Below are 23,593 nucleotides of genomic sequence, written 5' to 3' on the forward strand. Positions count from 1 at the left end.
GGGAGAGACATCCACCAGCTCCACTGGGTGGGATGGAGGACTCCAGCCCAATGTCCTCTTCCCCGTGAGGTTTTTTTTTCTTTTACTCCAGCTAAAAATGATGTCGGCATTCCTTCTTCTAACAGTACCCTATGGCAGGGTTTCTTAGTCTCGGCACTATTGATATTTTAGGCTGGATAATTCTTTATTCTGGGGGTCTGTCTTGTACATTACAGAAAGTTTAGCAGCATCCTTGGTCTCTACTCACTAGATGCCAGGATTGTGCATCTAATGAGTGCCTTCTTTTTTTTTTTTTTTTTTTTTTTTCTAGGGCTGAAGTACAGTGGCATAATGTTGGCTCACTGCAACCTCTGCCTCCTGGGCTCAAACGATTCTTCTGCCTCAGCCTCCTGAGCAGCTGGGATTACAGACGCCCACCACTACACCCAGTTAATTTTTTGTATTTTTAGTAGAGATGGGGTTTTACCATGTTGGTGAGGCTGGTCTCGAACTCCTGATCTCATGATTTGCCCGCCTCAGCCTCCCAAGTGTTGGGATTACAGGCGCTAGCCACCATGCCCGGCCTAATGAGTGCCTTCTTACTCCAAGTAGCGACAGCGTCTCTAGATGTTGTGAGATATCTGCTGGGGAGCAAATCATCTCAACTGAGAACAATCACTGCCTTAGAGCTCTCACCAAATTGTTTGCAGATTCTGGAGAACAGTGGTCAAGTCCTTTGCAGTGTTTTGATTCTGGTTCAAGTTAACTGATGATTAATGGATAAAAGATGCTTTTTTAAAATTACCAATAGAGACATTCTAAAAATTAACAAATCAGGTTAATTTGAATCAGGTCAGATCTCTCAGAAAACTACAAAAAGGGACTATATTATTGTCTCTCCTCTTAGAGTTTACAGAACCACAATTTTAATGCTGTGGACATCGGGTTAAAAGAAACTATCAGAGAATGTCGCTGTATCTTTTGAAATATTATTGCTGAAGTCACTAACCATTGTCTGATAATTCTTATAGAAAGGCAGTATGTTAAGTTCTTCTTAGAGTTTAGTACTAGAAAAAGTTCATCTCTTCTGAAAAACTAGGCTTCTTTCCTTCATTGCATCATGAAAGATATGAAACCAGTGCTATTTCTCCCTTTCTTACTTGGCTGTCAGGAAGTTTAGAATTGTATTATGTTCAATTATAGAAACTATCTGCATCTTTTGAAACTAATATTAATTCAATATTTTTTTCTTCTCATTAGCCCCACTTAGCCCATATTTTACCCTTGCTCTAATGGCTTTCTTAAATCTGTCTTTTTTTAAAAAAAATAAAATAAAATTTTAAGGAAGTGAAGTCCTTATTTACCATCAAAAGTAGAATACTTTTCGGAGTAAAAGGAGAGTAATTAATAATTAATCTGGGACAACAGCTTGAGCGGAGACTGTCCTGGGCAAAATCAAAATGTGGTGTCACTCTAGATACAAATAATAAATAAAACAGATAACATTTATGCCATTCCCAGGTTGGAGATAATTAAAGATAAACATGTGCCCTACATAGGGAATGAAAGCTAAGTTATGTGCTTATTTATCTTGTGTCACATCTGTTGATTAGAGTTTAATATTTATTATTTCTTGGGAAATTTTGTAATTAGCCTCTATTGGTAGAGGAAAAAAATACTGGGCTTCCTAAAATGTACTTAATTTCTACCAAAGTAAGGGGAGGGTCTTTTAGATCTGGAACAGTGATCACAATAGAAGTTTCATTTGTTTGTGATTTATGGAGACTTGGAATAAATGTACTATCGACCAGTGTCAGATTTCTAATGACTAGATCTTGTTTTTCCTAAGCAACTTCTCATAAACTTTTGTCATATTTTGAACAGCAAGCTGATACTGTGTTCCACATCGTTTACAGAGCTATTAATAAATGCTATGTGGTAACTCCAGGAAGAGGATCAAACTACTTTTTCTCTCCATTGGCTGAAACCAATTTCCTGCTTATTCTGAAAAACATGGGATTACCAATGTCCTTGACATACGCTGGGTATTTTGCAAAGAAACCCATTAAAAATAAATGAGATTCAAAATTTTAACCTAAAGGGCTCATAGTCAAAAAGAATATCATTGTCAATGTCTTGGTTGCAAAGTCTTTCATATGCGAAAGAGTGAGATTTCAGTGTGGTATAGGTGAGTTTAAAGGAAGCTAGAAATTACTTTCTGTGTTTGTTCAGAATCACGCTCTAATTCAAGCTCTAACAGGCTCATCTGTTTTAAGTCATAGCTAATATTGTCTGATTAGAAAAATCGCAAGTTTAATAACTACCAGTTATTGATCGTTCTTACTACATGCCAGCACCATGTAAGAAATTTACATATAGTGTTTTAATTTGTTATAAAAACAACCCTGTAAGGTGACAGTATCATTAGTCCTGTTTTACAGCTATGAAAATTAAAGCTCAGAGGAATTAAGGAAGTCACCCAAAGCCATACAGAAAATAAGTAGCAGAGGAGGCTTTAAACCCCAGCCATCTGATCCCAAAGCCTTGCTCTCTATACTACTGTAAACTTGTACAGTAAAAAACTCTTTGTGTGAAAATTATAAGGCTCAATCCTCGGCCCAAGAAGACGGCCAGAGAACAGGAACAGTAACTGTACCAGTGACACTCACATGGCACACACTCTATGCTAGGTATCGTTTTGAAAGACTAAAGGTACTATGCCCACTTAGAAATGAAGAACTGTGAGAGCAAGCAACATGCCCCAGTGTTCTGAATAGACATACTCCTTTCCTCATGTTCACATGTAACAGATGCCATGATGGTCTTCTGCACCGTGCAGCACTTTGTAGTTTTCAAATCACCCATGGATTCTTTATTTCGTTTTGTATCATCTCCATTTTACAGATAAAGCTACTGAAAAATTGAGGGCTGAGGTTTTTTTCCCCAAGATCATGGTAACTGGCAGAGAAAGGAATTGAATTCAGGTGCTTTTATACCTATGCCAGAATTCTTTATCCTGGACAAGGGCTGCAAACCTGAAATGTGGTTCCAAGGAACAATGCTATTCTAAGAGTGTCAGGCTAATGTTAACTTATAGACTTCTGTACTAAAAGAAGGAACCTAAGCTTGATTTTGAGGCAAAAGCCACACATTTCCTGTTTTAGGGTTCTGGTATAGGGCAAAATGATTTAAATTTCCTTCTAGTTGGCAACAACCTCATTTAAGGTCAGATTCAGCAAAGGTTTCCCTTCCTGCTCTTCCCCCTGATCCAACAAGAGCAAAGATTTCCACCTTTTCTTAATTCACACCAAGATCAATACTAAGCCTATAACTTATCAATTAATTAGAAGCAAACCATGTATTGAATACTTCCTAAAGGCTAAGAAATTTATATGCCTTACCTTATCTAGTCCTCATAACTTTCTGTTATTTTTTTATTTTGAAGAGAAGAAAACTGAGTTTCTCAGGGATTAAATAGCCTTCAGAGTCACTCAGCTAGTGGTGATGATTTTAAGCCAGCTATATAAAGAGCAGCCCTGCCGATTCCATAAAGTCCAGTCTTGTGGGCAGAGATTTATCCAGACCAGCCATTCCAAATCCTTCAAATCCTTCCTGCACTTGGACAGTAGGGTGGAATACTTCCTAAAAACACATTGAAATGTGGTAGCATGGGCAGAAGGCAAAAAGAAGTGAGGGCTATCTGTTGCTCTTCATCCCCATCTCACCTTTAGTCATTCTCCAATCTCACAGATCTCCTTGTTCTTATATAGCAGTTACTACTATATGAAAATATCTCGGCTGGGCACAGTGGTTCAAGTCTATAATCCCAGCACTTTGGGAGGCCAAGGTGGGAAGATCACAAGGTCAGGAGATTGACACCATCCCGGCCAACATGGTAAAACCCTGTCTTTACTAAAAATTAGCTGGGTGTGGTGGCATACACCTGTAATCCTAGCTACTTGGGAGGCTGAGGCAGGAGAATGGCTTGAATCCCAAGAGGCAGAGATTGCAGTGAGCCAAGGTTGTGTCACTGCACTCCAGCCTGGCAACAGAGGAGTCTTTTTTAGACTTCATCTAAAAAAGAAAGAAAGAAAAAAAGAAAATATCTCATTTGTTTCCTTGTAAAGTATCAGTCATACCTACTGGAATATTAACTGTGAGGGCAGGGTAAGCCTGTCATTACCCTGTGTTCCCACTGCTGCTACAATGCCTGACAATCTTTGCTGCATGGTGAAGGAATGAATGAATGAATGGCACCAAAAGGATAAGGATATCCCTGCTTTAAAAAAATGGGAGGGGGAGGTGAGCTATTCCCTTTTTCTGGTGGACAATTTGATTTTTTTTTTTAAGTCTTGAAAACAGTCATTTCCAAAAGGCAAACCCTGATTTGCCAAGATTTCAGACAGCCATGGTTATGAACTTCATGAGCAATTGCTGCTTAAACACTGTGTCTGATTTTTGTCTTGGTAAACCTCTGCTAAGAATTCTGTCCATTCCCCTTCCTCACACCCAAGTGCTTTCTTCTTCTTCAACCACGAATGAATACACATCCTTCTGCTGACCAGCGGCTGGATATCCTGGTTCCCAGAGGAAGGCCCAGGTGGCTCTTCACTGCTGGCTAATCTGTTATCTGTGTGAGGAGCCAGTGCTTCCTCTGGGTGCACTTTTCTGAAGCTAAACTGACCTTTGGGGGAAAATGCATTCAGAAAGCAATGCCACTCTCCGTCCAGTCAGCTTTTTTTTTTTTCTTATTCTTTTGCTCCCAAATATATCCCAACACCTTTCTTTAAAAACATATTATCTAAGAAGACTCCAAATGCAACAGTTGAGCTTTTTCCTTTCCACCGTACTTTCTGAGCCACCACTATGCTAACAGGCTGCTCTAAAGAATAACCCCTTCTTGTCTTGCTGCACTGACACCCCCCCACCATATTCCTAACACAACCTTGGATATTTTTACAACATATATTCAGTTTGAAAGATAATACCGATACCTTGTTTTATATGAACATTTATACACCAGGACCCTGGCAAGGGGCTGACTTCATTGGGATACTTTATGGCTTAATACATCTGAATGATTTATATCTCGTTTTGTCTAAGCATTTATGCTAATAAATTTAACAGATTCTCCAGTACTGCCTGGCCCTTCATTTTCTTCAGGGGGTCAAAGTGAGAGGAAAATAAAGCAGCATGTTACTAAAGAAAGAGGGAAGAAATTGGCCAAACTAATTTAGAACACAAATAAAATTACTGCACAAATAAAATCTCTGCTTACAGTTAAGCTGGAATCGCAGTCAAAAAAGAAAAGGAAAAAAAAGTTCCTAGACACAGGTAGAGTTCTGTAATTAAGCCATTTCTCAAAGGGGAAGTAAATGTGACAGAATATTTAGCAAGCTAATTTACTGAGAAATATTTTGTTCCTACATAATTAAATTCAACACTGAGGTAAAACTGACAACCATTAAACTGAGGGCAGTTGGGAGAGGGAAAGGGGATGAGATAAAATCCAGTCTATAAAACATATTCCATTATCTTTTATAGGTTAAAAAACACAAAAGAAATATTTGGAAAGAATTGTCTAAGATGGAAAGATTTTAAGATTGTGTGTGATTTTTTTTTAAACAGGTGCAGAATATTTTTTTTTCCTCTCTCTCTAGTGGTTTTTCTTTTCCCCATTTTTTTCCCCGTTGTTTGCAAAGTTGAATCTGGGGTCAGGAGTTCTAATTGTAACCTCAGACTGGAATTCCAGATGGTGCGCTCAGGACTGGAAGCAACTCTCAGTTCATCAATTTCATGGGCCTACGTATCTGCTCTGGCCACAGCCTGGCCTCCATCCCCACTGTGGCACTAATGCAGAACAAATTGAGACATATCCTCTATATAATTAGTTCCAGAATTTAAAAAGATTTACGGTATAATAATAGAGGCAGAGCCGCGGAATCCTTTCATTGAGGACTCTCCCGGAGCTCGGGGACCATCTCGCGGTGGCATCAGAACAGACGGGTAACCCTGGCGGCTCCCAGACACTGCGAACTGGGGGAGAAAGCGAAATTCTGCATCGCACTTGGCAGTATCTAATGGTTCCGGGCCCCCAGATAGGGTTAGAGAGGAGAGTTAGAACCGTTAAGCGGGGACTAGTTGTTGTTGTTGTTGTTGATTTTTTTAAATAGAGTTAATTTTGAAATGATCAGAAGAAGCTGGGAGTAGCTATCACAAAAGCCCCTCCCTTCCTTTTTTTTTTTTTTAAATAAATAATTGACGCTGAAATTTCTACCACCAGCGCAGGGCTGGGAACCATCCTAAACAATTGCCGCGCATCCCTGAGTGGGCAGGAGTCAGCGGGGAGGAGGGAGGGAGGGAGCAGCTGTCGGGCTAACTTGTGCGCGGGGCTCCGGGCGCCGGCCCAGGAGAGAGACGCTAGTCGAACGCTAATTTCTCTCCCGCGACAGGCGGCAGAGAGGTCGAGCCACTCTTTATCACAGTCTTTGTGCCCCGCGCGTAGGGTGGCTGCCTCCGCCACTGACCGGTCGCAGCGCTTTGGCATGTTTATTCGGTTGTCCGCGGCTGTTGGGTGACTCCCGGAGGGCGGCTCGGGAGTGCGCACTGGTCCCTGGGGTTGCGGCTGCAGCAGCCCAGCTCCGCTCTCGGTCAGATGAAGTGGACCAGCGCAGGGGTGAAAGTAGGGGTTGAGAGATCCTCACTGCCCTCCTCCCACCCAGCCTAGACTTTTTTCATCTTGCAATAATTATGCACCTTTGAGGCCGGGATGCCTGCGCTTTGCCAGTGCACCAACGCCGCTTGGTTTTCCAGGCGCTCTCCTCGCCTCTGTGTCCCATTAGCCCTAGAGAGGCAGAGGGGTGGTGGGTAAAACCCCCAACTGGACGTTGAGAGACCTGGGTTTCAGCTCAGCTTTGCCATTAATTTGTTTCCTGTCCTTAAACAATAATAGTAACAAAAACTGTAAAGTTGATTGAGTCGAAGGCCAACACTGCTCTCCTATCTAATCCTCAGAACGACTCCATGAGCTGGGAGCTAGTATCCCATTATCCCATTTGACCAGTAAGGAGACCGAGGCTCAGAGAGACTGCGAAACTCGTCTAGGGTCACACAGCTGTTGGTTACCTGGCAGAGCAGAGATTCCATTCTGGGACCACCAGTCCCTTGCTCTTTACCGCTGCGCTCCACAGCTTGCCTCTCCTTCGTCTGTCTGGGCCTCAGTTTCCTTCTCTATAAAAAGAGGAGTTTAATCTGCACCTTTCTTTGCCAATAGGTGTTTGAGAATAGGAACCTCTGCCACAGATCTCGGCGCTGACAGGGATAGGAAGGTGGGGGAAAGAAGGGAGCACCCAGGTCTCACAGCCTTCTTTTCCCCGGGACATTGGGCGGGCCTCTAGAGCTAAAGAAGTGTAAGAGAGCGCCTACCTTCCGCGGCGGGTGGAAGGTGAGACCTGCCTGCGGGCCAGGCTGTGGGTCCTGCTGCTTAGCTCACAGCGCCAAGGCTAGCGCAGCCGGAGCATCCCTCTTAGGTAACCTCAGGTCTCCCGCAGAGAACGTTACCCATAAAAAAGAAGGGAAGAGAGAGGCCTGGAGCGCCCTGAGACTGCAAGAGTTTGTCAATTTCCCAGCGCTGGTTTAGGGTCTCCTGGGCTTCCGGGAATGTGGGTCCTTCAGGGTCGTACGGAGACTTCCTGTCGGGTCTTGGGGTCCAGCGACTGCTACTCCAGAGCTTAGCACTTACTTCTCGGCCCTGCAGGCTGCAGGGAACTCCTCCCACCTCTTCGGTCTGAGAAGTCGAAGTCGAGGCGAAGGGGCGCCCCGGAGTTCGTGCCAGTACGCTTCCCCTCCCCGCCCCCACAGGGATTCTGAGAAAACAAAAGGCAGAGGAAAGAGGAGTCCTAAATTTGCTTCGTTCCCCTTTCCTCCCACTCACCCCTACACCCCCTCCCCAACCCCCCGCCGCTGCCCGGGACAAAAACTTACTTTTTGAAAGCATTGGTTAGAGATTTACGGGTCTTTGACGTACCTGGGTTTCGCAAACACAAAGACTCACATTCAAGCCAGCCTCCCTCCTGATAACCTCCTTCCCCCCCCCACCCCCGCTAAAAGTGCCAAGGATGGTAAAAGAAGAAACAATCTCAATCTTTTCGTTGGGAAATGGAAGTCCCTTATAGTGCTTGAGTCCTGGTTAAGAAAAACGACTTCTAAGCAGAAATAATAGGCAGGGAGAAGGAAGGGAGAGACAGGGATTTGGGGCGTTCGAGGGGCAGCTGGTAGTGAAATCTGTCTCTCGAGGCCTCTCTCCACTCAAAAAACCAAATGCATGAAACCCCTAAAGGTTTAGGAATAGAGCGTGTGGGAGGGGACTGGGCAGAGAGCGTAGGGGTCAATTTCCTGGAGAATCTTTCTTAATAATAATTTTTAAAGCTTTTGAGTGGAGACGAAGCAAAGTCAAACAGCACAGGTGGCCTGGGGTGCAAGCGGAGGGCTCCTGTTCCGTACCTTTACCCTTCTCCTGTGACTACGGGATGCGCATCCCCAAGAAGTGCGCCCGTCGGGTAAGTCCTGGGCCCCGCACACACTTCGGGTCCTTAGTCAGAATTTAATGGCGACAACGTTTACGCAATGCAAGCTAAAAACCAAAACGTAAAAAATAACTGTCATTTATTAAAACGCCATCCTTTGTCAAACTGCAACTACTTTGCTTCATGTAAGTTTGGCTGGAAAGCTTGGAGCCCCAGCCCGGGCCAGCCAGGTACAGGAGGCGAGACTGCACCAGTTGCTTCCCTTCCAGTGCGCCCGGCCGTCCCACGCTGTGCCGTTGCTACTGCCTCCTGGCGCCCCTGGGCGTTTACACGCACCTCTGAAACACTCTCCGCTCAGGGATCCTGGTGCTTCTCCTTGCCTAGGGTTTTTTCCCAATAGATCCTAACTCCTCTAGAAGATCCGAACACCAAACCAAAACAACCTCCCTCCATCCCGCCCCAAACACCTGCTCTGGGGCGCGGAGGCTGCCAAACAGAGACTAGATGAAGGGAGTATAATTTGGCGAAGCTCTTAGAGCTCCCAAAGATTTGAACACTACCTCGGACCCGTGGGCCGTTGGGAGGCTCTCCCTACTCCACTCCTTGGTCCCCCTAACTGGCTTCCGCCTCCTGGTCAATCACTGAACAACCAGAATAGTATCCTCGACCAGAGACGCAGGCAGTGCTCAGTGGAGTGGCTCCAGGAGCCACCCTCTCTCAGCCCCAGCTTCTTATCCGAACCCTCCCCTTCACCTCTCCTCCCCCAACTGGACGCCAGGATGCTCTGGCCGGAATATACGCAGGCTTTGGGCGTTTGCCCAAGGGTTTTCTTCCCTCCTAGACTAGCCGCTGTCTTCCCGGCTTAACCGTAGAAGAACGAAATATTCCTTACTGGAAAGGGAAACTTAAGTGTTGCTGACTCCGATTTTAGGTAGGCGGCAACCGCCATCCGCTGGGCGCAAACCTCACCAAGTAAACAGCCACCAGCCCATCGAAACACTCCCGGTTTATAACTGGTACAACTCCCAGCCACCCAACTGAGGCACCTTCCCTTCCAGTCCCGACTTCTGGAACCCCAAAGGGCCGCCTCTCTCCGCACTGACCCCAAGATCATAGCCACCACCCCTACCCGACGGCTCTAGAAGCAAGAGACAGACTCAAGGGTGCAATGTAAGGGTAACCGCTTCTTTGAAGCCTGTGAGTTCTCCGCGCTTTCCTGAAGTTCCCGCCCTCTCGGAACCTACCTGCCCCTCCCTCCAAACCACTCTCTTAGATTAACAACCCCATCTCTACTCCCACCGCATTCGACCCTGCCTGGACAATGTGCTTACCTGAGGGGACTCTCCAGTGAGACGAGGCTCCCACACTGGCGAAGGCCCTGAAAGGGAGATGGGGGGAGGGTCGTGCCATACCGGGCAGCTAAGAACGCGTGTTTGGTTGAAGAGGAGGGTGTCTCCCAGAGGGACGCTCCCTCGGACCCGCCCCCATCCCCGCTGCGAGGGCGCCCCCAAGGAGCAGCGCGCTGCCGGGCCGAGCTTGGGCTGCTGAGTGAATGGAGCGGCCGAGCCTCCTGGCTCCTCCTCCTACCCCCGCCGCCGGCCCCGCTTATTTGAGCTTTGGGAAGCCGGGGGCAGCCAGGCAGCTGGGGTAAGGAGTTCAAGGCAGCGCCCATACCCGGGGGCTCTCCGCCACCCGACCGCCTGTCTGCTCCCCCCTTCCTGCCCTCCCTCCCACCTACTCATTCACCCACCCACCCACCCACCCAGAGCCGGGACGGCAGCCCAGGCGCCCGGGCCCCGCCGTCTCCTCGCCGCGATCCTGGACTTCCTCTTCCCGCAAGAGCCGGCTTCCACGTGTGCCCCGGAGCCGGCGTCTCAGCACACGCTCCGCTCCGGGCCCGGGTGCCTACAGCAGCCGGCGCAGCGGGGAGTCCGGGATCCAGGCGGCATCTGGGCCAAGTTAGGCGCAGCCGAGGCCAGCGCAGAACGTCTGCCGGGCCGGAGGAGCCGCGGGGAGTCCGGGGCTGAGCTGCAGCAAATGGGTTCCGACGTGCGGGACCTGAACGCGCTGCTGCCGGCCGTCCCCTCGCTGGGTGGCGGCGGCGGCTGCGCCCTGCCTGTGAGCGGCGCCGCGCAGTGGGCGCCGGTGCTGGACTTTGCGCCCCCGGGCGCTTCGGCTTACGGGTCGTTGGGCGGCCCAGCGCCGCCGCCGGCTCCGCCGCCACCCCCACCACCGCCGCCCCACTCCTTCATCAAACAGGAGCCGAGCTGGGGCGGCGCCGAGCCGCACGAGGAGCAGTGCCTGAGCGCCTTCACTGTCCACTTTTCCGGCCAGTTCACCGGCACAGCCGGAGCCTGTCGTTACGGGCCCTTCGGTCCTCCTCCGCCCAGCCAGGCGTCATCCGGCCAGGCCAGGATGTTTCCCAACGCGCCCTACCTGCCCAGCTGCCTCGAGAGCCAGCCCGGTATTCGCAATCAGGGTAAGTAGGCTGGGGAGCGCCCCCTACGCACGGGGCAGTGGAGCCAGGGGCTTCCCGCCCTAGGACACCTCCCTCTCCTACCCCATCCCAGACCGCAGCTCCTACCCGGCTGCTTCCCAAGGGCGGTGAGGGTAGCGGAAGCGGCGGCCGGGGAGGAGGCCGGTGAGTAGGAGTGCACGCAGGCAGGGGCCCCCGACATCCTCCAAAGCCAGGGAGAGCTGGGAGGCTGACTGTTCGCCTGAGCCGGGAGGCCTTCTGGGCCCCTTAGAGTCAGAGAGATTCTGGATTCCGGGACTGCTAGTACCCACGGGAATGGGACGAGGAGACCGGCGCAGTGTCTGACTTTGCCTCGGGAAGAGGTTTTGTTGATTAAGGCAACACCAAATTGTCACCAAGCGTTGGGCTTTTCAGACGTCTGGACTGTGGATTCGTAGTGGGACCAGCGCGGGGTGAGCGCCTATGCTGTGCTGCCTCCGCCGCTCTAAAATGTCCAGGAGCACCTCCAGCCCGCGTAATACGGTGTTGGCACACAGTAGGTGCACATTAAGCATCATGGAGAACTAGAATGAGCAAACGCACCACCAGTCACTAAATGGCTTTCTGGAACAGTGCCGTGTGCGCGGATAGCTCCCGCCTATGGTAATGTAGAAGTGGATCTTTCTCTGGGCTTCGCTCAGGCGGCAGCCACGCAGGTTCTGTAGATGGACCAGACCTTGATTTATCCGATTCCAAGCTATGCGGGACCAGGTTCTGCCGCAGACAGTGGAAGGAGGCCCGAGCTTTGGCCTTTCTTTCAGCGCATCTGGGGCGCCTCCTTATCTTGTAAACGCGGGGCTCAGCTGGGAAAATATTTCTTCAAGACCTGGAGTTAGAACAAGGACAGGTTTACTCTCTGTGCTCAGTCAGGATACCAGGACTGACCTCGGCGCACGACAAAGTATCTTGTTGGTTTCTATTCCCGCTCCGGCGCCCGCCCACCTCTCTTTAGCTCAGGCCGCACGGACCCGACCCTGCAATGCCCCTGCAGTTTGTCCTCTTCATTTATTCTCAGTGGATTTCTGCGCTATTGAGAACCTAAGCCAGTTCGGGTTCACTAGGTATTTTCGTAAACGCTTTACTAACACAATGGCGGATGCTGTTCCTGGAGCAAAATATCTTGAGTGCCTAAGGACTGGGATGTTGCTGGAATGCGAGGGAAGTCGAGTGTGTCTTTTGCAGGAGGTACCTTCCCCCAAAGCGCGGCAGAGGGGCTCTGCTTTGGTTGCCAGCCTTCACTCGCGCCTTCTAAACGCGCCTCTTAAGGCTATACTACCCCAGCCCAACCAGGAGCGCCGGGCCCACCCAAAGCCCTGGAGAAATCGAAACCGCCCTTTTCGTGCGGAGAATCTGGGATCAGTGTCCCGCGGAGGAACCGCAAGCAGACCCAAGGGTCGCCTCCACTCTGTGCCTTTAGTTAGTGAAATTAGTGTTTTGTACTCAAGGGGCGTTGGGACAACTTATCGCTGAGGCTTGTGTTCTTTGATCAGATCGCGCTACCTCTGTTTAGCAGGTTGAGTTACTAAGTCTCAGAGTTCCTGTCTATAAGAGGACAGCTGAGATGGGCAACCTGGAGATTGGGTCCGGCTTGAAGTTATTCTTCAGAGATGCAGAAGCGCGACCCACCATCGTCTTGGGGCTTTAAATATAGAACTCCGCAACCCATCTAAACATCTGTAACTGAGAAACCGTGAATCTCTGCATGTGTGCTATTTGGAGAGGGTTGAGAAACCGTTGAGTCCATGCCCCTGGGGCACAAAATAGTACTTTGCCATTACCATTTTAGTACTTCTAGGGAATTTTTGAAACCTGGGCTCTGTCTCTTCAGTTTGAGTCCCTTGTCCAGCCCTCTTCAGGGCAGATCTGGTGCCTGAGGTCTTAACACCCAGAAAGGGGTGGGGTGGAACTTTGGGTTTCACAGCCAGCGGGCATTACACTTCTGGAAAATATCTGGATTCCTTATAATACACAGGCGTGGTTGCCATAGAGAAAAAGTCAAAAGGGGACCAGGACTAGCAGGTGAATGTATCCTTCCTATCCACCATGGAGAAAAATCCCAATGGGGAGAAGGCCCCAGATTCAGGTCATACAGCCTGGAAGCGCTATCTGTAGGTTTAAGCTTTGTCTTGCAACGAAAACAGATGGGTTGAGCTTACCCAGCCATTGAGGATCATTGGGCAGCTTGGATATGAAAAGCGCTCCAGCTTCTACCCTGGAGTGGGCAACAAGGATGGTCCTAGAGAATCTGGATTTATTCTTTTGATTTCCAGGGTTCCTGCTGCTTTCCCAGGAATGCAGGGTCTGGCCTGAGACTTAGGCTGTGAAAGGCAAGGGCATCAACTCTCTCAAAAATGTGGAAATGGCCATCAGAGCGCTAAGGCCAAACCCTAGGGGAGAGGAACTGTGGTTGTCTCTGGATCCCTAGGGCAGCCTAGCCATGGTGCACAGGCAGGGGCAATTGCTGGTACTCACTCACAAGCCTTCACAAAACTTCACTAGCATGTTCATTTTTTAATTTCTTAAATAGTATACCTGGCAGCCTAATCTTGTAAACATTAATTTAGCAAACATCAGTCACCTACTTGGCCAGGCACTGGGGAGTGAATATTAATTAAGACAATGGCCTCAAGAACCTTTGCAAGAAGCTCACAGCCTGATCCTGGAGAAGCCCTTGTTTTGAATGAAGAAATCCCGGCTCTATGAGATTAGGTGGCAGAGCTGGGATTTGAACCTATACCATTCCAGGGTGTTTCTACTCCTTTTCCAGGGATCTTGGCCCCACTGTTGAGACAGATTTCTTCTGGCCTGCTGGAGGAGCGCCAAACTCTTAGTCCATGTGTAAGGGTTGAAGGGTTTGTGAAGGCAGAAGTGGGGGTGAGGACTTGGGTAGTCCCAGACTAGATGCAAGGCTTAGGGAGGAGGGGAAGAAAAGCTTGCTAGGGCCGGAGGCAGTGGCTCACGCCTGTAATCCCAGCACTTCGGGAGGCCAGGGAGGTTGGATCACCTGAGATCAGAAGTTTGAGACCAGCCTTACCAACATGGTGAAACAACCAACTCTACTAAGAATCCAAAAACAAAGCTGGGCGTGATGGCGTGCGCCTGTATTCCCAGCTACTTGAGGCTGAGGCATGAGAATCGCTTGAAACCGGGGGGCAGAGGTTGCGGTGAGCTGAGATTGTGCCACTGCACTGCAGCCTGGGCGACAGAAAAACTCCGTCTCAAGAAAAAATAAAAAGGTTGCTTGCTAGTCTACGCCTGATCCCGCAGCCCGTCGGGCTGGCAGAACGCTGGCATGATCAGGCCTGGGATAATCAGGCCACCCAGGGTCAGGTGCGGAAGCTGCGAAGACCGAGGGCCAAAGGCTCCCCCTTTCGGTCACGTACGAGAGGGTATTTTGTTAGGGGACGGGTTTTCCCGGATCCCGGTGCAGCTGCAGTCATCGTTTTCAGCCTTCCGATCACCTTCCTGGCTGAGTCTACTGTCCATTTCACCCCTCAGCTCTCCCAGCCTGGCTGGGCCAGGCGGTTCCCCGCTTCTCTGCTGCCGCGGGCGGGGGAGGAGAGCGCAGAGCGCGTCTTGCCTCTTCGATCGCGGTCAAGGTTGCGCTCCTCTCCCGGGCCGGGATTAACCGTGGGAAAGGCGCTACCTTCGCCACTCATGTCTCTCCCTCCAAGGGCTGTGCAAGGAGGCTTTGAACACGCTGCTCCTTCTAGCCGGCAGCTGTCCCTCCCCCGGCCTCTGCCCCCGCACTCTCTGCGCCAGGCCCAGAGCGGGGTCCAGGGACAGTGAGCTCTAATCAAACCCGCGTCCGATAAGCTTCTAATTAAAAGAGACCTCCCTCCGCTCCGCAGGCGCTTTCACCACTGCCCCTTCCGGGGGGAGCTGAAGAAAGTGTTCGAGGCCGGTCTCTACCCGCCGCTGAGGTCTGCGTGTCCCGTCTGGGAGGGGGCCTAGGAAGCCTCCCGTGCCACGGGTATCCTTGGGCCCGAGTTCTGGGGTGCGGACGGACGTCGCGAGCGTGGGTGCCGCAGCCGGGGACCCACGGCGCTCGCCGGGCACACAGTTGCATAGCAGGGCTCTGAGGATTGCGCAGTGCCCCGGGTCCCTGACTACTCATCGGCTCAGGAATGGAGAAGGGTTCGTCTAGAGAAAACTTCTTTGTCGCTTCTATTTCTCCTCTCTCTTTCTTTCTTTAAAAAAGTTTCCTTTTAGAAATTCGGCTTTCCCTCTGGGCAATAGTGGGTGCCCCGAGCCAAATTTCGTTTGTAAGCTGATCTATAGGCATCAAATAGGGCCAGGCCTCAGGTTTCAAAAGGAAGTCTCTGGAAGCCCAAGCATACTCACCCTCGCCTGAGAGCTAACGGGGCCGGGGGTTATCTTTGCCCACTTAGCAGGCGAGAAATGGAGGCCCTCTGGGGTCATGCAGATGATAAAAGCTGGTGACTTCTCAAATCTCCAATGTGTAGTGCTGAGCGGTGTGTGAGACTTAAGCCTGGACCTGTACTATCCTGGAGTTAGGATTTGCCTTTTCCTTTCTTCCCTTGTACTCTGCCACATCATCCTCCAGGCTGCTACCTCTGTTGCCCCGGAGAGGGCAAAGGAAGCTTGTTTTTTTTTTTTTCTTTCTTTTCTTGGGTCGGGGGCTGCAGTGTGTGCATGTGTGTTTCTAAACTAGAGGTAAGGATGCCTGGGGTCACTGCTTGCTCATAAGCTCAGTCCTGCTTAAGTCTTTGGAGGCACTTGTTGCAGAACTTCGATCAAATTGGGTAAGAGTGGGAGAATGGGTGATGTCTGATGCAACTTACTCCTGAGAATTTTGTGAAGTTTGGAGACCCAGGACAGTCGCGGGGCCAGGAGGATCTGAGGCTGGCGGGGTGGCCCTGCCAGGATCCCAGAGGAGCAGCTCTCCTTTGCCGTTGTGCCTGGACCTCAGGCCACAGACTCCGGAAATTATAGAGGAATGGACCCCACCCTTGGGTTCCAGGGCCAAGGACAGACCTTTAGCGAATGATACTTTTCCGCAGAGGCAACAACAGCTTTCCAGAAGCTTGTGGGGGTATATGTTTAAAGCAACTTAGTAACAAAAATCATAAAAGACTTTGTTTGCCAACTGAGGCACCACGTTCTTTTTCCCACTTTTGGAGACATGTGTAAGAATGCCAGAATTACCCTGGGGGTAAACTGAGGCGGAGGACCCAAGCACTACCATGGCGGGAAAGGGAGATACAGTGTCAGGCACCCTCTAAAGGAAACTGATTGTCCCCCTGGAGAGCAAGGAAGTTGGCTCCTAGGGCAGTGGTCAGGGTCGGCCTGGGCACAATGTGGGTCCCACAGGGGAAGGAGGAGAGCGCAGGTTGCCATCTGAAGGCCCAACTGGAAGGGGGCCTTGTTTCCCCCTCACCAGCTTTCCCTTGGGCCTCGGGTGTCGCGGTGTGGGTTTGGGTAGTCCCAGATAGATAACATTACTCGGCAATTACTATTCCCATTTTTAAGACCAGGCCATTTAACTGGCTCCGAGTAATTAATGAAAGTTGAGGCGCAGGCCACTGATTTACAGCTCGGAGTCAGCGTGGGGTTAGCCCAGTAGATCCATTTCACTTGCCCGCACTGCTCCTGCCCTATAGCTGCAGAGTTTGTTTTTTGGGGGTGAACAACTTTGTTGATCAGGCGACGAGTTTTATACTTAACCTGCCAGAGGTTCGCTGCAGAAGCGGCAGAGACAATGGAAGACTGAGGCATGAATAAATTGGGAAAAAGCGAGGTCGGGGCTTTAGTTGGAAAGGGTGGAGAAGCCTGTCCAGAGATCGCATCCAGGGGCTTGGGTAGTCTTTCCGCTGAAAGTCCCGGGGGCTGGTGGGGCGATAGTCTCCTCCGCTGGGGTTCCGAATGCGGGGTTCAGCGCACCCCCCCACCAGTGGCTGGTTCAGACCCGCAGTCCCTATCTGGCGAGAACCCCGCTGACCCTGTGCTTCTCTCCGCCCCTCCCGCAGGTTACAGCACGGTCACCTTCGACGGGACGCCCAGCTACGGTCACACGCCCTCGCACCACGCGGCGCAGTTTTCCAACCACTCCTTCAAGCACGAGGACCCCATGGGCCAGCAGGGCTCGCTGGGTAAGCCGGCGAGAACCAAGTGGAGTCCCTCTCCCCTTCTTCTATGCTATTCCTCCCTCCCCCCAGGAATCCCCAACCCACAGCAAATTAGGTAAAGGAGGACATCTAAAAGACCTTAGAAATCATTGGCCCAATGACACTGTATTTAAAGGAAAAGATTGGATCTTCCTCCATCCCAAGTACGTTAGGGACATCGCCATCGCCCTCCAACCAAGTCTACAAATGTCTGGAGGGCCTTTTGGGTGCACCGCGCGGCGACTGCTAGGAGAATGTAAAATGAGGCTTAGCTCGTTGCATTGTGGACGGCCTCGCTCTGCACACCCCGCATCCAGGCCCCAGTGCCCCAGGCTCAGGATCTCGCGTCTCCCCCAACCCCTGCCCCAAAGCGTGTTACCCTGAGCCCTTGGGGCGCACTCGCTCAATTGTCCTCGGCTCTCTCTGCAGGTGAGCAGCAGTACTCGGTGCCGCCCCCAGTCTACGGCTGCCATACCCCCACCGACAGCTGCACCGGCAGCCAGGCTTTGCTGCTGAGGACTCCCTACAGCAGGTAGGAAGGCGCTGGGCATCGCGTCTGGGTCCCTGGGACCCCTGAGGGAACGCACGAGCCGGAGGACTTGGGAACGCCCCAGCCGGGCAACCCTGACTGCTGGCATGCAGGGTCTTGGGGGCACGAGACGCCTCGACCCCAATACTGCTTAGAGGAAATTAAAGCTGATCTCCCCGGTGTCTGAGTTGTTCTTATTTTGTATAAAAATGAGGACAATTACTGTTTGGAGCTGAAGAAGAAGGAGCGGCGCTCTAAAAGTTATTATTTTTAGAAGGTCTTTACTGGGAGGAATTTGCTTTGTCGGGACTAAAGATTAAACGCGGAGTCCACTCCCACTCGGTTCTGAGACCTTAAACCCATCCATTGGCCACACCTGTCAGACTACTTCGAAGGCGCGAACCCTCGGCCACAGCCTTCTCCCCACCTCAACCCTTCAGGGTTTCGGCCCGCTGCAGCACTTTGTGAGCGTCGTTCCCAGCGCCCCTGCTACGCTCTCTGGTGAGCCCCCAGCCCGGGTGTGGGACGGAGGTCGGATTGCAGCAGGACCCTGCGGGGAGGCTGCTCTGGCCCGCGTGGGACTTTCTTTCTGTGCGCGGGAGGCCTCAAGGCCAGCTTCATTCCCCTCCAAGCTTTTCTCCGGTCCGTGCTTCCTCTTCTCGCCTCTCGCTCCACTTCTCTCCCCCAAATTTCTTCTTCAACTTTGGGTGAACTTGGCCGGCCGCCCGCGTCTGCGATAGGGTTGCCTAGTAACTGCGGCGCACATCAGCCTGCGCGGGGCGGGAAGGTGGGGCGGGGGCCGGGGAGCGGCCTCGCGCGGCTTGTGCGGCCAGGGATTGGGCGCGCATGACCTCATAGCCCCCCTCCTCCTGGGTGCTCCTGGATCCTGACACCGGCTGCCCCCAAACCCATCCCCATCCTCCTGCTCCTCCGCGCGGGGACCCGGGGCTGACGTCAAGGGAAGGAGGTAGTGAGGTCATGAAGGAAGGAAAAGCGCCTGCCCTGGGAGATTGGGTGGGGGAGTGGCCGTGCCTGGGGGATCGTCCAGTCCCGCAGGTGGAGGAGGGGCGGGAGTCCTAGATCCGGAGCGAGGCGCAGCCCTAGGCCCTTGCTGCCTTTGCGAGAGTGAGCCCGGGGCTGGCCTGACTCCCGCATCTAAGGCTCTCTTTCCCGGGAGTTCCTAGAGAGGTGCAGGGACGCGCCCCTTCTATTTCCAACACCTGAGACTCGCGGACTGGGGAAACCTTTTTTTTTTTTTTTTTTTCTCAGAACATCCGGTTTATCTTTTCGAATCTTGGATTCCTCATCACATTTTCTTGGGGGACGGGGAGGCATGCAGTGGGCAAGGAAATGAAATGGTCGCACCTCCCCATCCTTATTTTTCTGCCTCCCTAGCTAGAAATCATTCCTGTTCTGCACCGCAGGCACGGCATTCTGCCCCAAGCCTGCCAGCTCAGCGCCTCTCCTGGGGGGGCGGGGGTCAAGTCCCTGGAATGGGGGCAGGATTCGCACCTATTCTTCGCGGTCAGTCTCCTCCCCTAGCAGAACTGGCAGCGGGGCCGTTGCCGTTCTTCCAGAGTAGCTGCTCCCGTCCATTGCCAGGGTGTCAATGCTGTTATTCTAGTAGCCATCAGGAGGGCTGTTGGAACGGTTCCCGCGTAATGACCTTGGTCCACCCCTTCCTCCTTGGCTCCTGTGGACTCAGTTGGTGTCTCACACTAGGCTGGGAGAAGACCTTGATGCTGGAGTGGGCGCTGTTGAGATGGGAAGTTTTCTTGGGGGTTGGGGGCTGTGAAGTCATTGCAGTCCGTGCATCAGTGACACACACATCCCCTACTCACCTCTCCCAAGGCGAGATTCTCACCCTGTGGGACCCTAGGAAGGGGTCCATCAGAGGACCTGGCAGCCATGAAAGAGGAGTACAAGAAAAAGCGATCACTACCGCTGGTTTAATAGCAATTCTCCAGGGTGCCTGTGGTGGATTTTGACTTAGGTCTGACTTTGTGGTTGCCAGGGAAGTAGGAAAAATTACATACATTTTACATTTTCTAATCCAGCCTCTGATTGGCCACTGTTTAAAGCACTTTGTCGAATTCACCTTTCAGAAGTATTTGTTTTTTTCTTTATAATTCATGAACTTTCTTTTGTCCTGTTATTTTTACACGAATCCAATAAAAATACTATTTTTTTCCTCTCACAGAAAATTTCCTGAATGTAACATCTCAAAAAAGAATTTGTGACCCCTGTTGGAAGAGGTTGTTCCTTTGAAATTTGTACTGTCTGGATCTGGAAAGCTCCATTCAACCTAAATTAACATTTCCAGTTTTCAAAGATCCTGTGCTTTCCTTGCAGTCTAAAGATGAATGGGCAGGTATAGGGATATTTTAAAACTGGGTTTCTGCACCAACATTACTGCAGTTACATGGTTTTCTTCTTTCCCACTCCTAAACAAGTTTGAAAGAGTATTTAAATGCTTTTGTGAATGCAGTGTTTGAAAAAGCATAAAAATAGAGCTGAACTTTAATTGCTTAACAGCCTAACTTTTGGATTTTAGATGTTCAGTGGTCCCTAGTTTCATTCATTTTTCTGTCTAAAATTTGGGATTTTCTAGGGAAAGCTTGCTTGTATTTTGTTTGCCTTGCTGCATTTGACCCCCTGAGGCTGACTGCCCAGCTTTCCCCCCTCCCCCACTGAACTTTTTTCTCCCCAGTCTTTTTTTTTTTTTTTTTTTGAGACAGAGAATCACTCTGTCACATGGAGTGCAATGGTGCAATCTTGGCTCACTGCAACTCCGTCTCCTGGGTTTAAGCAATTTTCATGCCTCAGCTTCTCAAGTAGCTGAGATTACAGGTGCCTACCACCACACCTGGCTAATTTTTGTATTTTTAGTAGTGACAGGGTTTCACCATGTTGCTCAGGCTGGTCCCAAACTCCTGACCTCAGCTAATACACCCACTTTGGCCTCGAAAAGTGCTGGGACTACAGGTATGAGCCACCGCACCGGGCCTCTCCCCAGTCTTTGGATCTACTTTCCCTTGCCAGCCTAAAAGAAAGGTAATGGTACAGATTTGACATTAAATAAGCAGAGTACAGTGTGGAGTGTGCTTTGAGGACTTTTTCAAAATCCCAGTTCTTTCCCTGTCCCCTGCACAATTCCCTCCTTTCTCTCAGGTGACAGATCTGAGGGGTTGCAGCTGCATATTTATTTGTTGTGGCTATGAACAGCAGTGAATAGAAAATGTACCCAATCAACAACTTATGGGAAGTGACGGGGTGATTTTCTCCATCCTCCTTACCCTCTCCCTTCATGTAGAACTTGGGTGGAGTTTTGTGTAAAGGTCACTAGCGTTTCTGAAACCAGGTGTTTGCCCTCATGGAACCCAGTGATCATTGCTGGATGAAAGCATGAGTCTTTATAATGTAATAACTGAAATTTATTGCATGCCGACTATGTTGCTGTGTACGACGTTAAATGGTTCACTCAGTTTACTCATTTAACCCTTCTGACTCCTCTTTGAGGCAGGTACTATAAGTTCTAGTTTACTGATGAGGAAATAAGTTCAGCCTCAAAGTAACTTGCCCAAGATCACACGGTACATGAGAATCAGAATCAGGATTTGATCCTCAGTCTCTGACTTCACAGCCCACCTGTGCTCTGAGTCACCGAGTGACACTAGACTATGCAGGATTCCCCACCTGATTTTCCCGCTGTGTAGTCAATGTATCACTTTTGCTGATAAATCATAAGAGCACGTGCTTCTGTAGACTTACCATGTGCCAGGTATCACTGTAAGCACTTTGCAAGTATAGACTTATTTAATCCACCTAGGGACTCTCTGAGGGACACAACAGGTTCTCACTCCCATTTTACAGAGGAGGAAACTGAAGCCCTGAGAGGTAAATTTCCCCAGTGTGACAGAGTTAAGGGATGACGGGAGTTGTGTTCAAATTGAAGTAACACACCTCCAGAATCCATCCTTCTACCCTCTGCATTTGCTTTCTCTCTAGATGGATAAGTGCCATTCTCTCTTTGAAGGTGGCACCTGTCCTCAGTCTTACTAGAGGATGATCTTCTACTTCCCACAGTTGTGAAAGAAGTCCAGTTATCCACGACTTTTACCCATAGTTTTCAATAGAAAGTTCTTAGTGGTTTAGGACAGTGTTTTCCCTGAAGGCCATTATCAGAAGCAGACTTGAGCCTTCTCCTGAAGTCCTAACTCACAAAGCAGCTGTCTTTGAAACTCCAGACTCCTCCAGCTTCATCTTTACCACTGGGTGTGAACTGTTTGGGTGAAGTTCAATCCAGAATCGCAGGGCAGAGACCTTTCTTCCTGTCCATCCAGACCCAGGAAGAATGACTGCTTCCAGGACCATCCTGATTTGGGCTTGCCCAGAGAGAAGGTCCCGGGGAAAAGCATTCCCCTATCAGTGCAGGGAGTAGTGGGTTCCAACCTTAATAGGCACAATTCCCCCACTACTGTCTACCTAGAAAAGGCAGCTAGCTCGGCCTTTTCTGCTCTCTTTCCTTCCCAGAGTCCCTTTGCCTCATCTGTTTGCTGACCTCCTTGGAGACCCCCGTCCTTGAAAGATTGATCCTCATAGCTACTTTGAAAAGTTCTGTGCACTGTGTTTGAAAAATATTTCTATGCACACTGATTGTTTCTTTTAGACATTCTAGTACTTTCATTTTCCTTTTGCTGTTTTATTTGGTATGCATATTCTTCTTTAGCAACTGTGCTACCAATTTAAATGAGGATATTTCCTTTTGCTGTGCTTTTGCCTGTTAACAGGTAAAACCACTCGGACTCTGGAAGCTATCATTGATTGTCTGTTTTGGATTGAATGTTGATGATTCACAAATGGCAACATTGACAGTGGAGCCTGTTACAAATAGATTGTTTTTCATGTGAGAGAAACTTACTTAGCAGCTGTAGAGTTTCTGGGAAATCTTGGGTTCCACAACTCAGTGAGAAGTGCTAATCCACCACTTGGGTTGGCCTTCAACATAAACATAAATCAGATGACAGCCCATGCCCCCAAAATAAAATGATAATTAACAATACCTCTTTCACTTGTGTACCTATGCACATTTTACACTGTCTTTTCACTTAGTACAAAATCAGTATTTGTTTACCACATAGATGGACAGAAGGTAGAAGGTCTGAAATGGCTTCCAGGGTGATGGACAATGTTCTCAAAGCCACAGGCTTGAATTAAACTCGTCTCCAGGGAGGAGGAAAAATCTAGTTCCAAATATTCCTGTAACTTTTGTGCTGACCAAGTGTTTATTAATAGAAATTGAATCCCCAGTGGGTTTTTCTTTGGTTAGCTGGTGAGCTTGAGAGAAATTACAATACCAAGAGAGTGACTGTGAAATAATTATTCATCATGGCCTGCTGGGCAGAAATTTCTAGGCAAGCAGGCTGCAAGGCACCTCAAAGGGAAGAGCACAGGAAAAGGGTGTGTGGAAGTCTGGCTGCACCCTCTGTTAGGTTATTAGGTAGAGGTAAACTCACAGAGGCCTTCTGTTGGTGTGGGGCACAGCTATGACAGAAAAAGCTGGAAACATGAATTCTAATCACAGATGCCAGTTATCTCTACTTTGAGCCTTTTTTATTTTACTTTTTGGATCATCTTCCATGATGTTACCTTGCCAGCCAGCAACTATGTGGCAGAGATGACCCTAATCTCAGCCAGGTTAGATGGTTCTATTCCCTTGATGACATGAATTATTCTGCAGAATGTAATAAACAGACTTAAAGATGAAAATGTGCTTGAATCACACATGCATTTGAGGAGTGGGGGAGTTCTCGTCTAGATAATAGCCGAGTTTTTTTTCTTCCTTTCTTTTTATGCAGAGGTCAAGAACTTAATAATACTGCAGTTCAGGCCAAAACAAACTCTATATGATCTACTA

General features: G+C 49.7%; 2 protein-coding genes and 1 pseudogene across 5 annotated transcripts in view; 1 reads left to right on the plus strand and 2 right to left on the minus strand.

The window, feature by feature from the left end:
- Positions 1 to 6,316: 6,316 nt before the first annotated feature.
- LOC116555217 lies at positions 6,317 to 8,515 on the minus strand (annotated as a pseudogene).
- On the minus strand, positions 7,105 to 10,236 carry LOC116555167. Its single transcript, XM_032283659.1, has 3 exons — positions 9,836 to 10,236; positions 8,482 to 8,611; positions 7,105 to 7,844 (listed from the first exon to the last, which is right to left on the minus strand). Exons 1-2 carry the CDS (start codon positions 10,174 to 10,176, stop codon positions 8,575 to 8,577), a joined length of 378 nt encoding a protein of 125 aa, XP_032139550.1. The 5' UTR covers positions 10,177 to 10,236; the 3' UTR covers positions 7,105 to 7,844; positions 8,482 to 8,574.
- The window catches only part of WT1 (WT1 transcription factor), a 45,979-nt gene continuing 32,532 nt past the window's right edge, over positions 10,147 to 23,593 (plus strand). For 3 of the 4 annotated variants that reach the window (XM_032283653.1, XM_032283655.1, XM_032283657.1), the window contains exons 1-3: positions 10,147 to 10,983; positions 17,010 to 17,132; positions 17,577 to 17,679. In XM_032283653.1, the coding sequence (XP_032139544.1) occupies positions 10,542 to 10,983; positions 17,010 to 17,132; positions 17,577 to 17,679 (668 nt within the window). In that variant the 5' untranslated portion in view covers positions 10,147 to 10,541. The remainder of the gene's footprint in view (positions 10,984 to 17,009; positions 17,133 to 17,576; positions 17,680 to 23,593) is intronic. The other variant, XM_032283656.1, reaches the window with a different exon arrangement.

The sequence above is a fragment of the Sapajus apella genome, unplaced genomic scaffold (assembly GCF_009761245.1).
Source record: "Sapajus apella isolate SASKATOON/1434 unplaced genomic scaffold, GSC_monkey_1.0 scaffold14, whole genome shotgun sequence".
Lineage (NCBI taxonomy): Eukaryota > Metazoa > Chordata > Mammalia > Primates > Cebidae > Sapajus > Sapajus apella.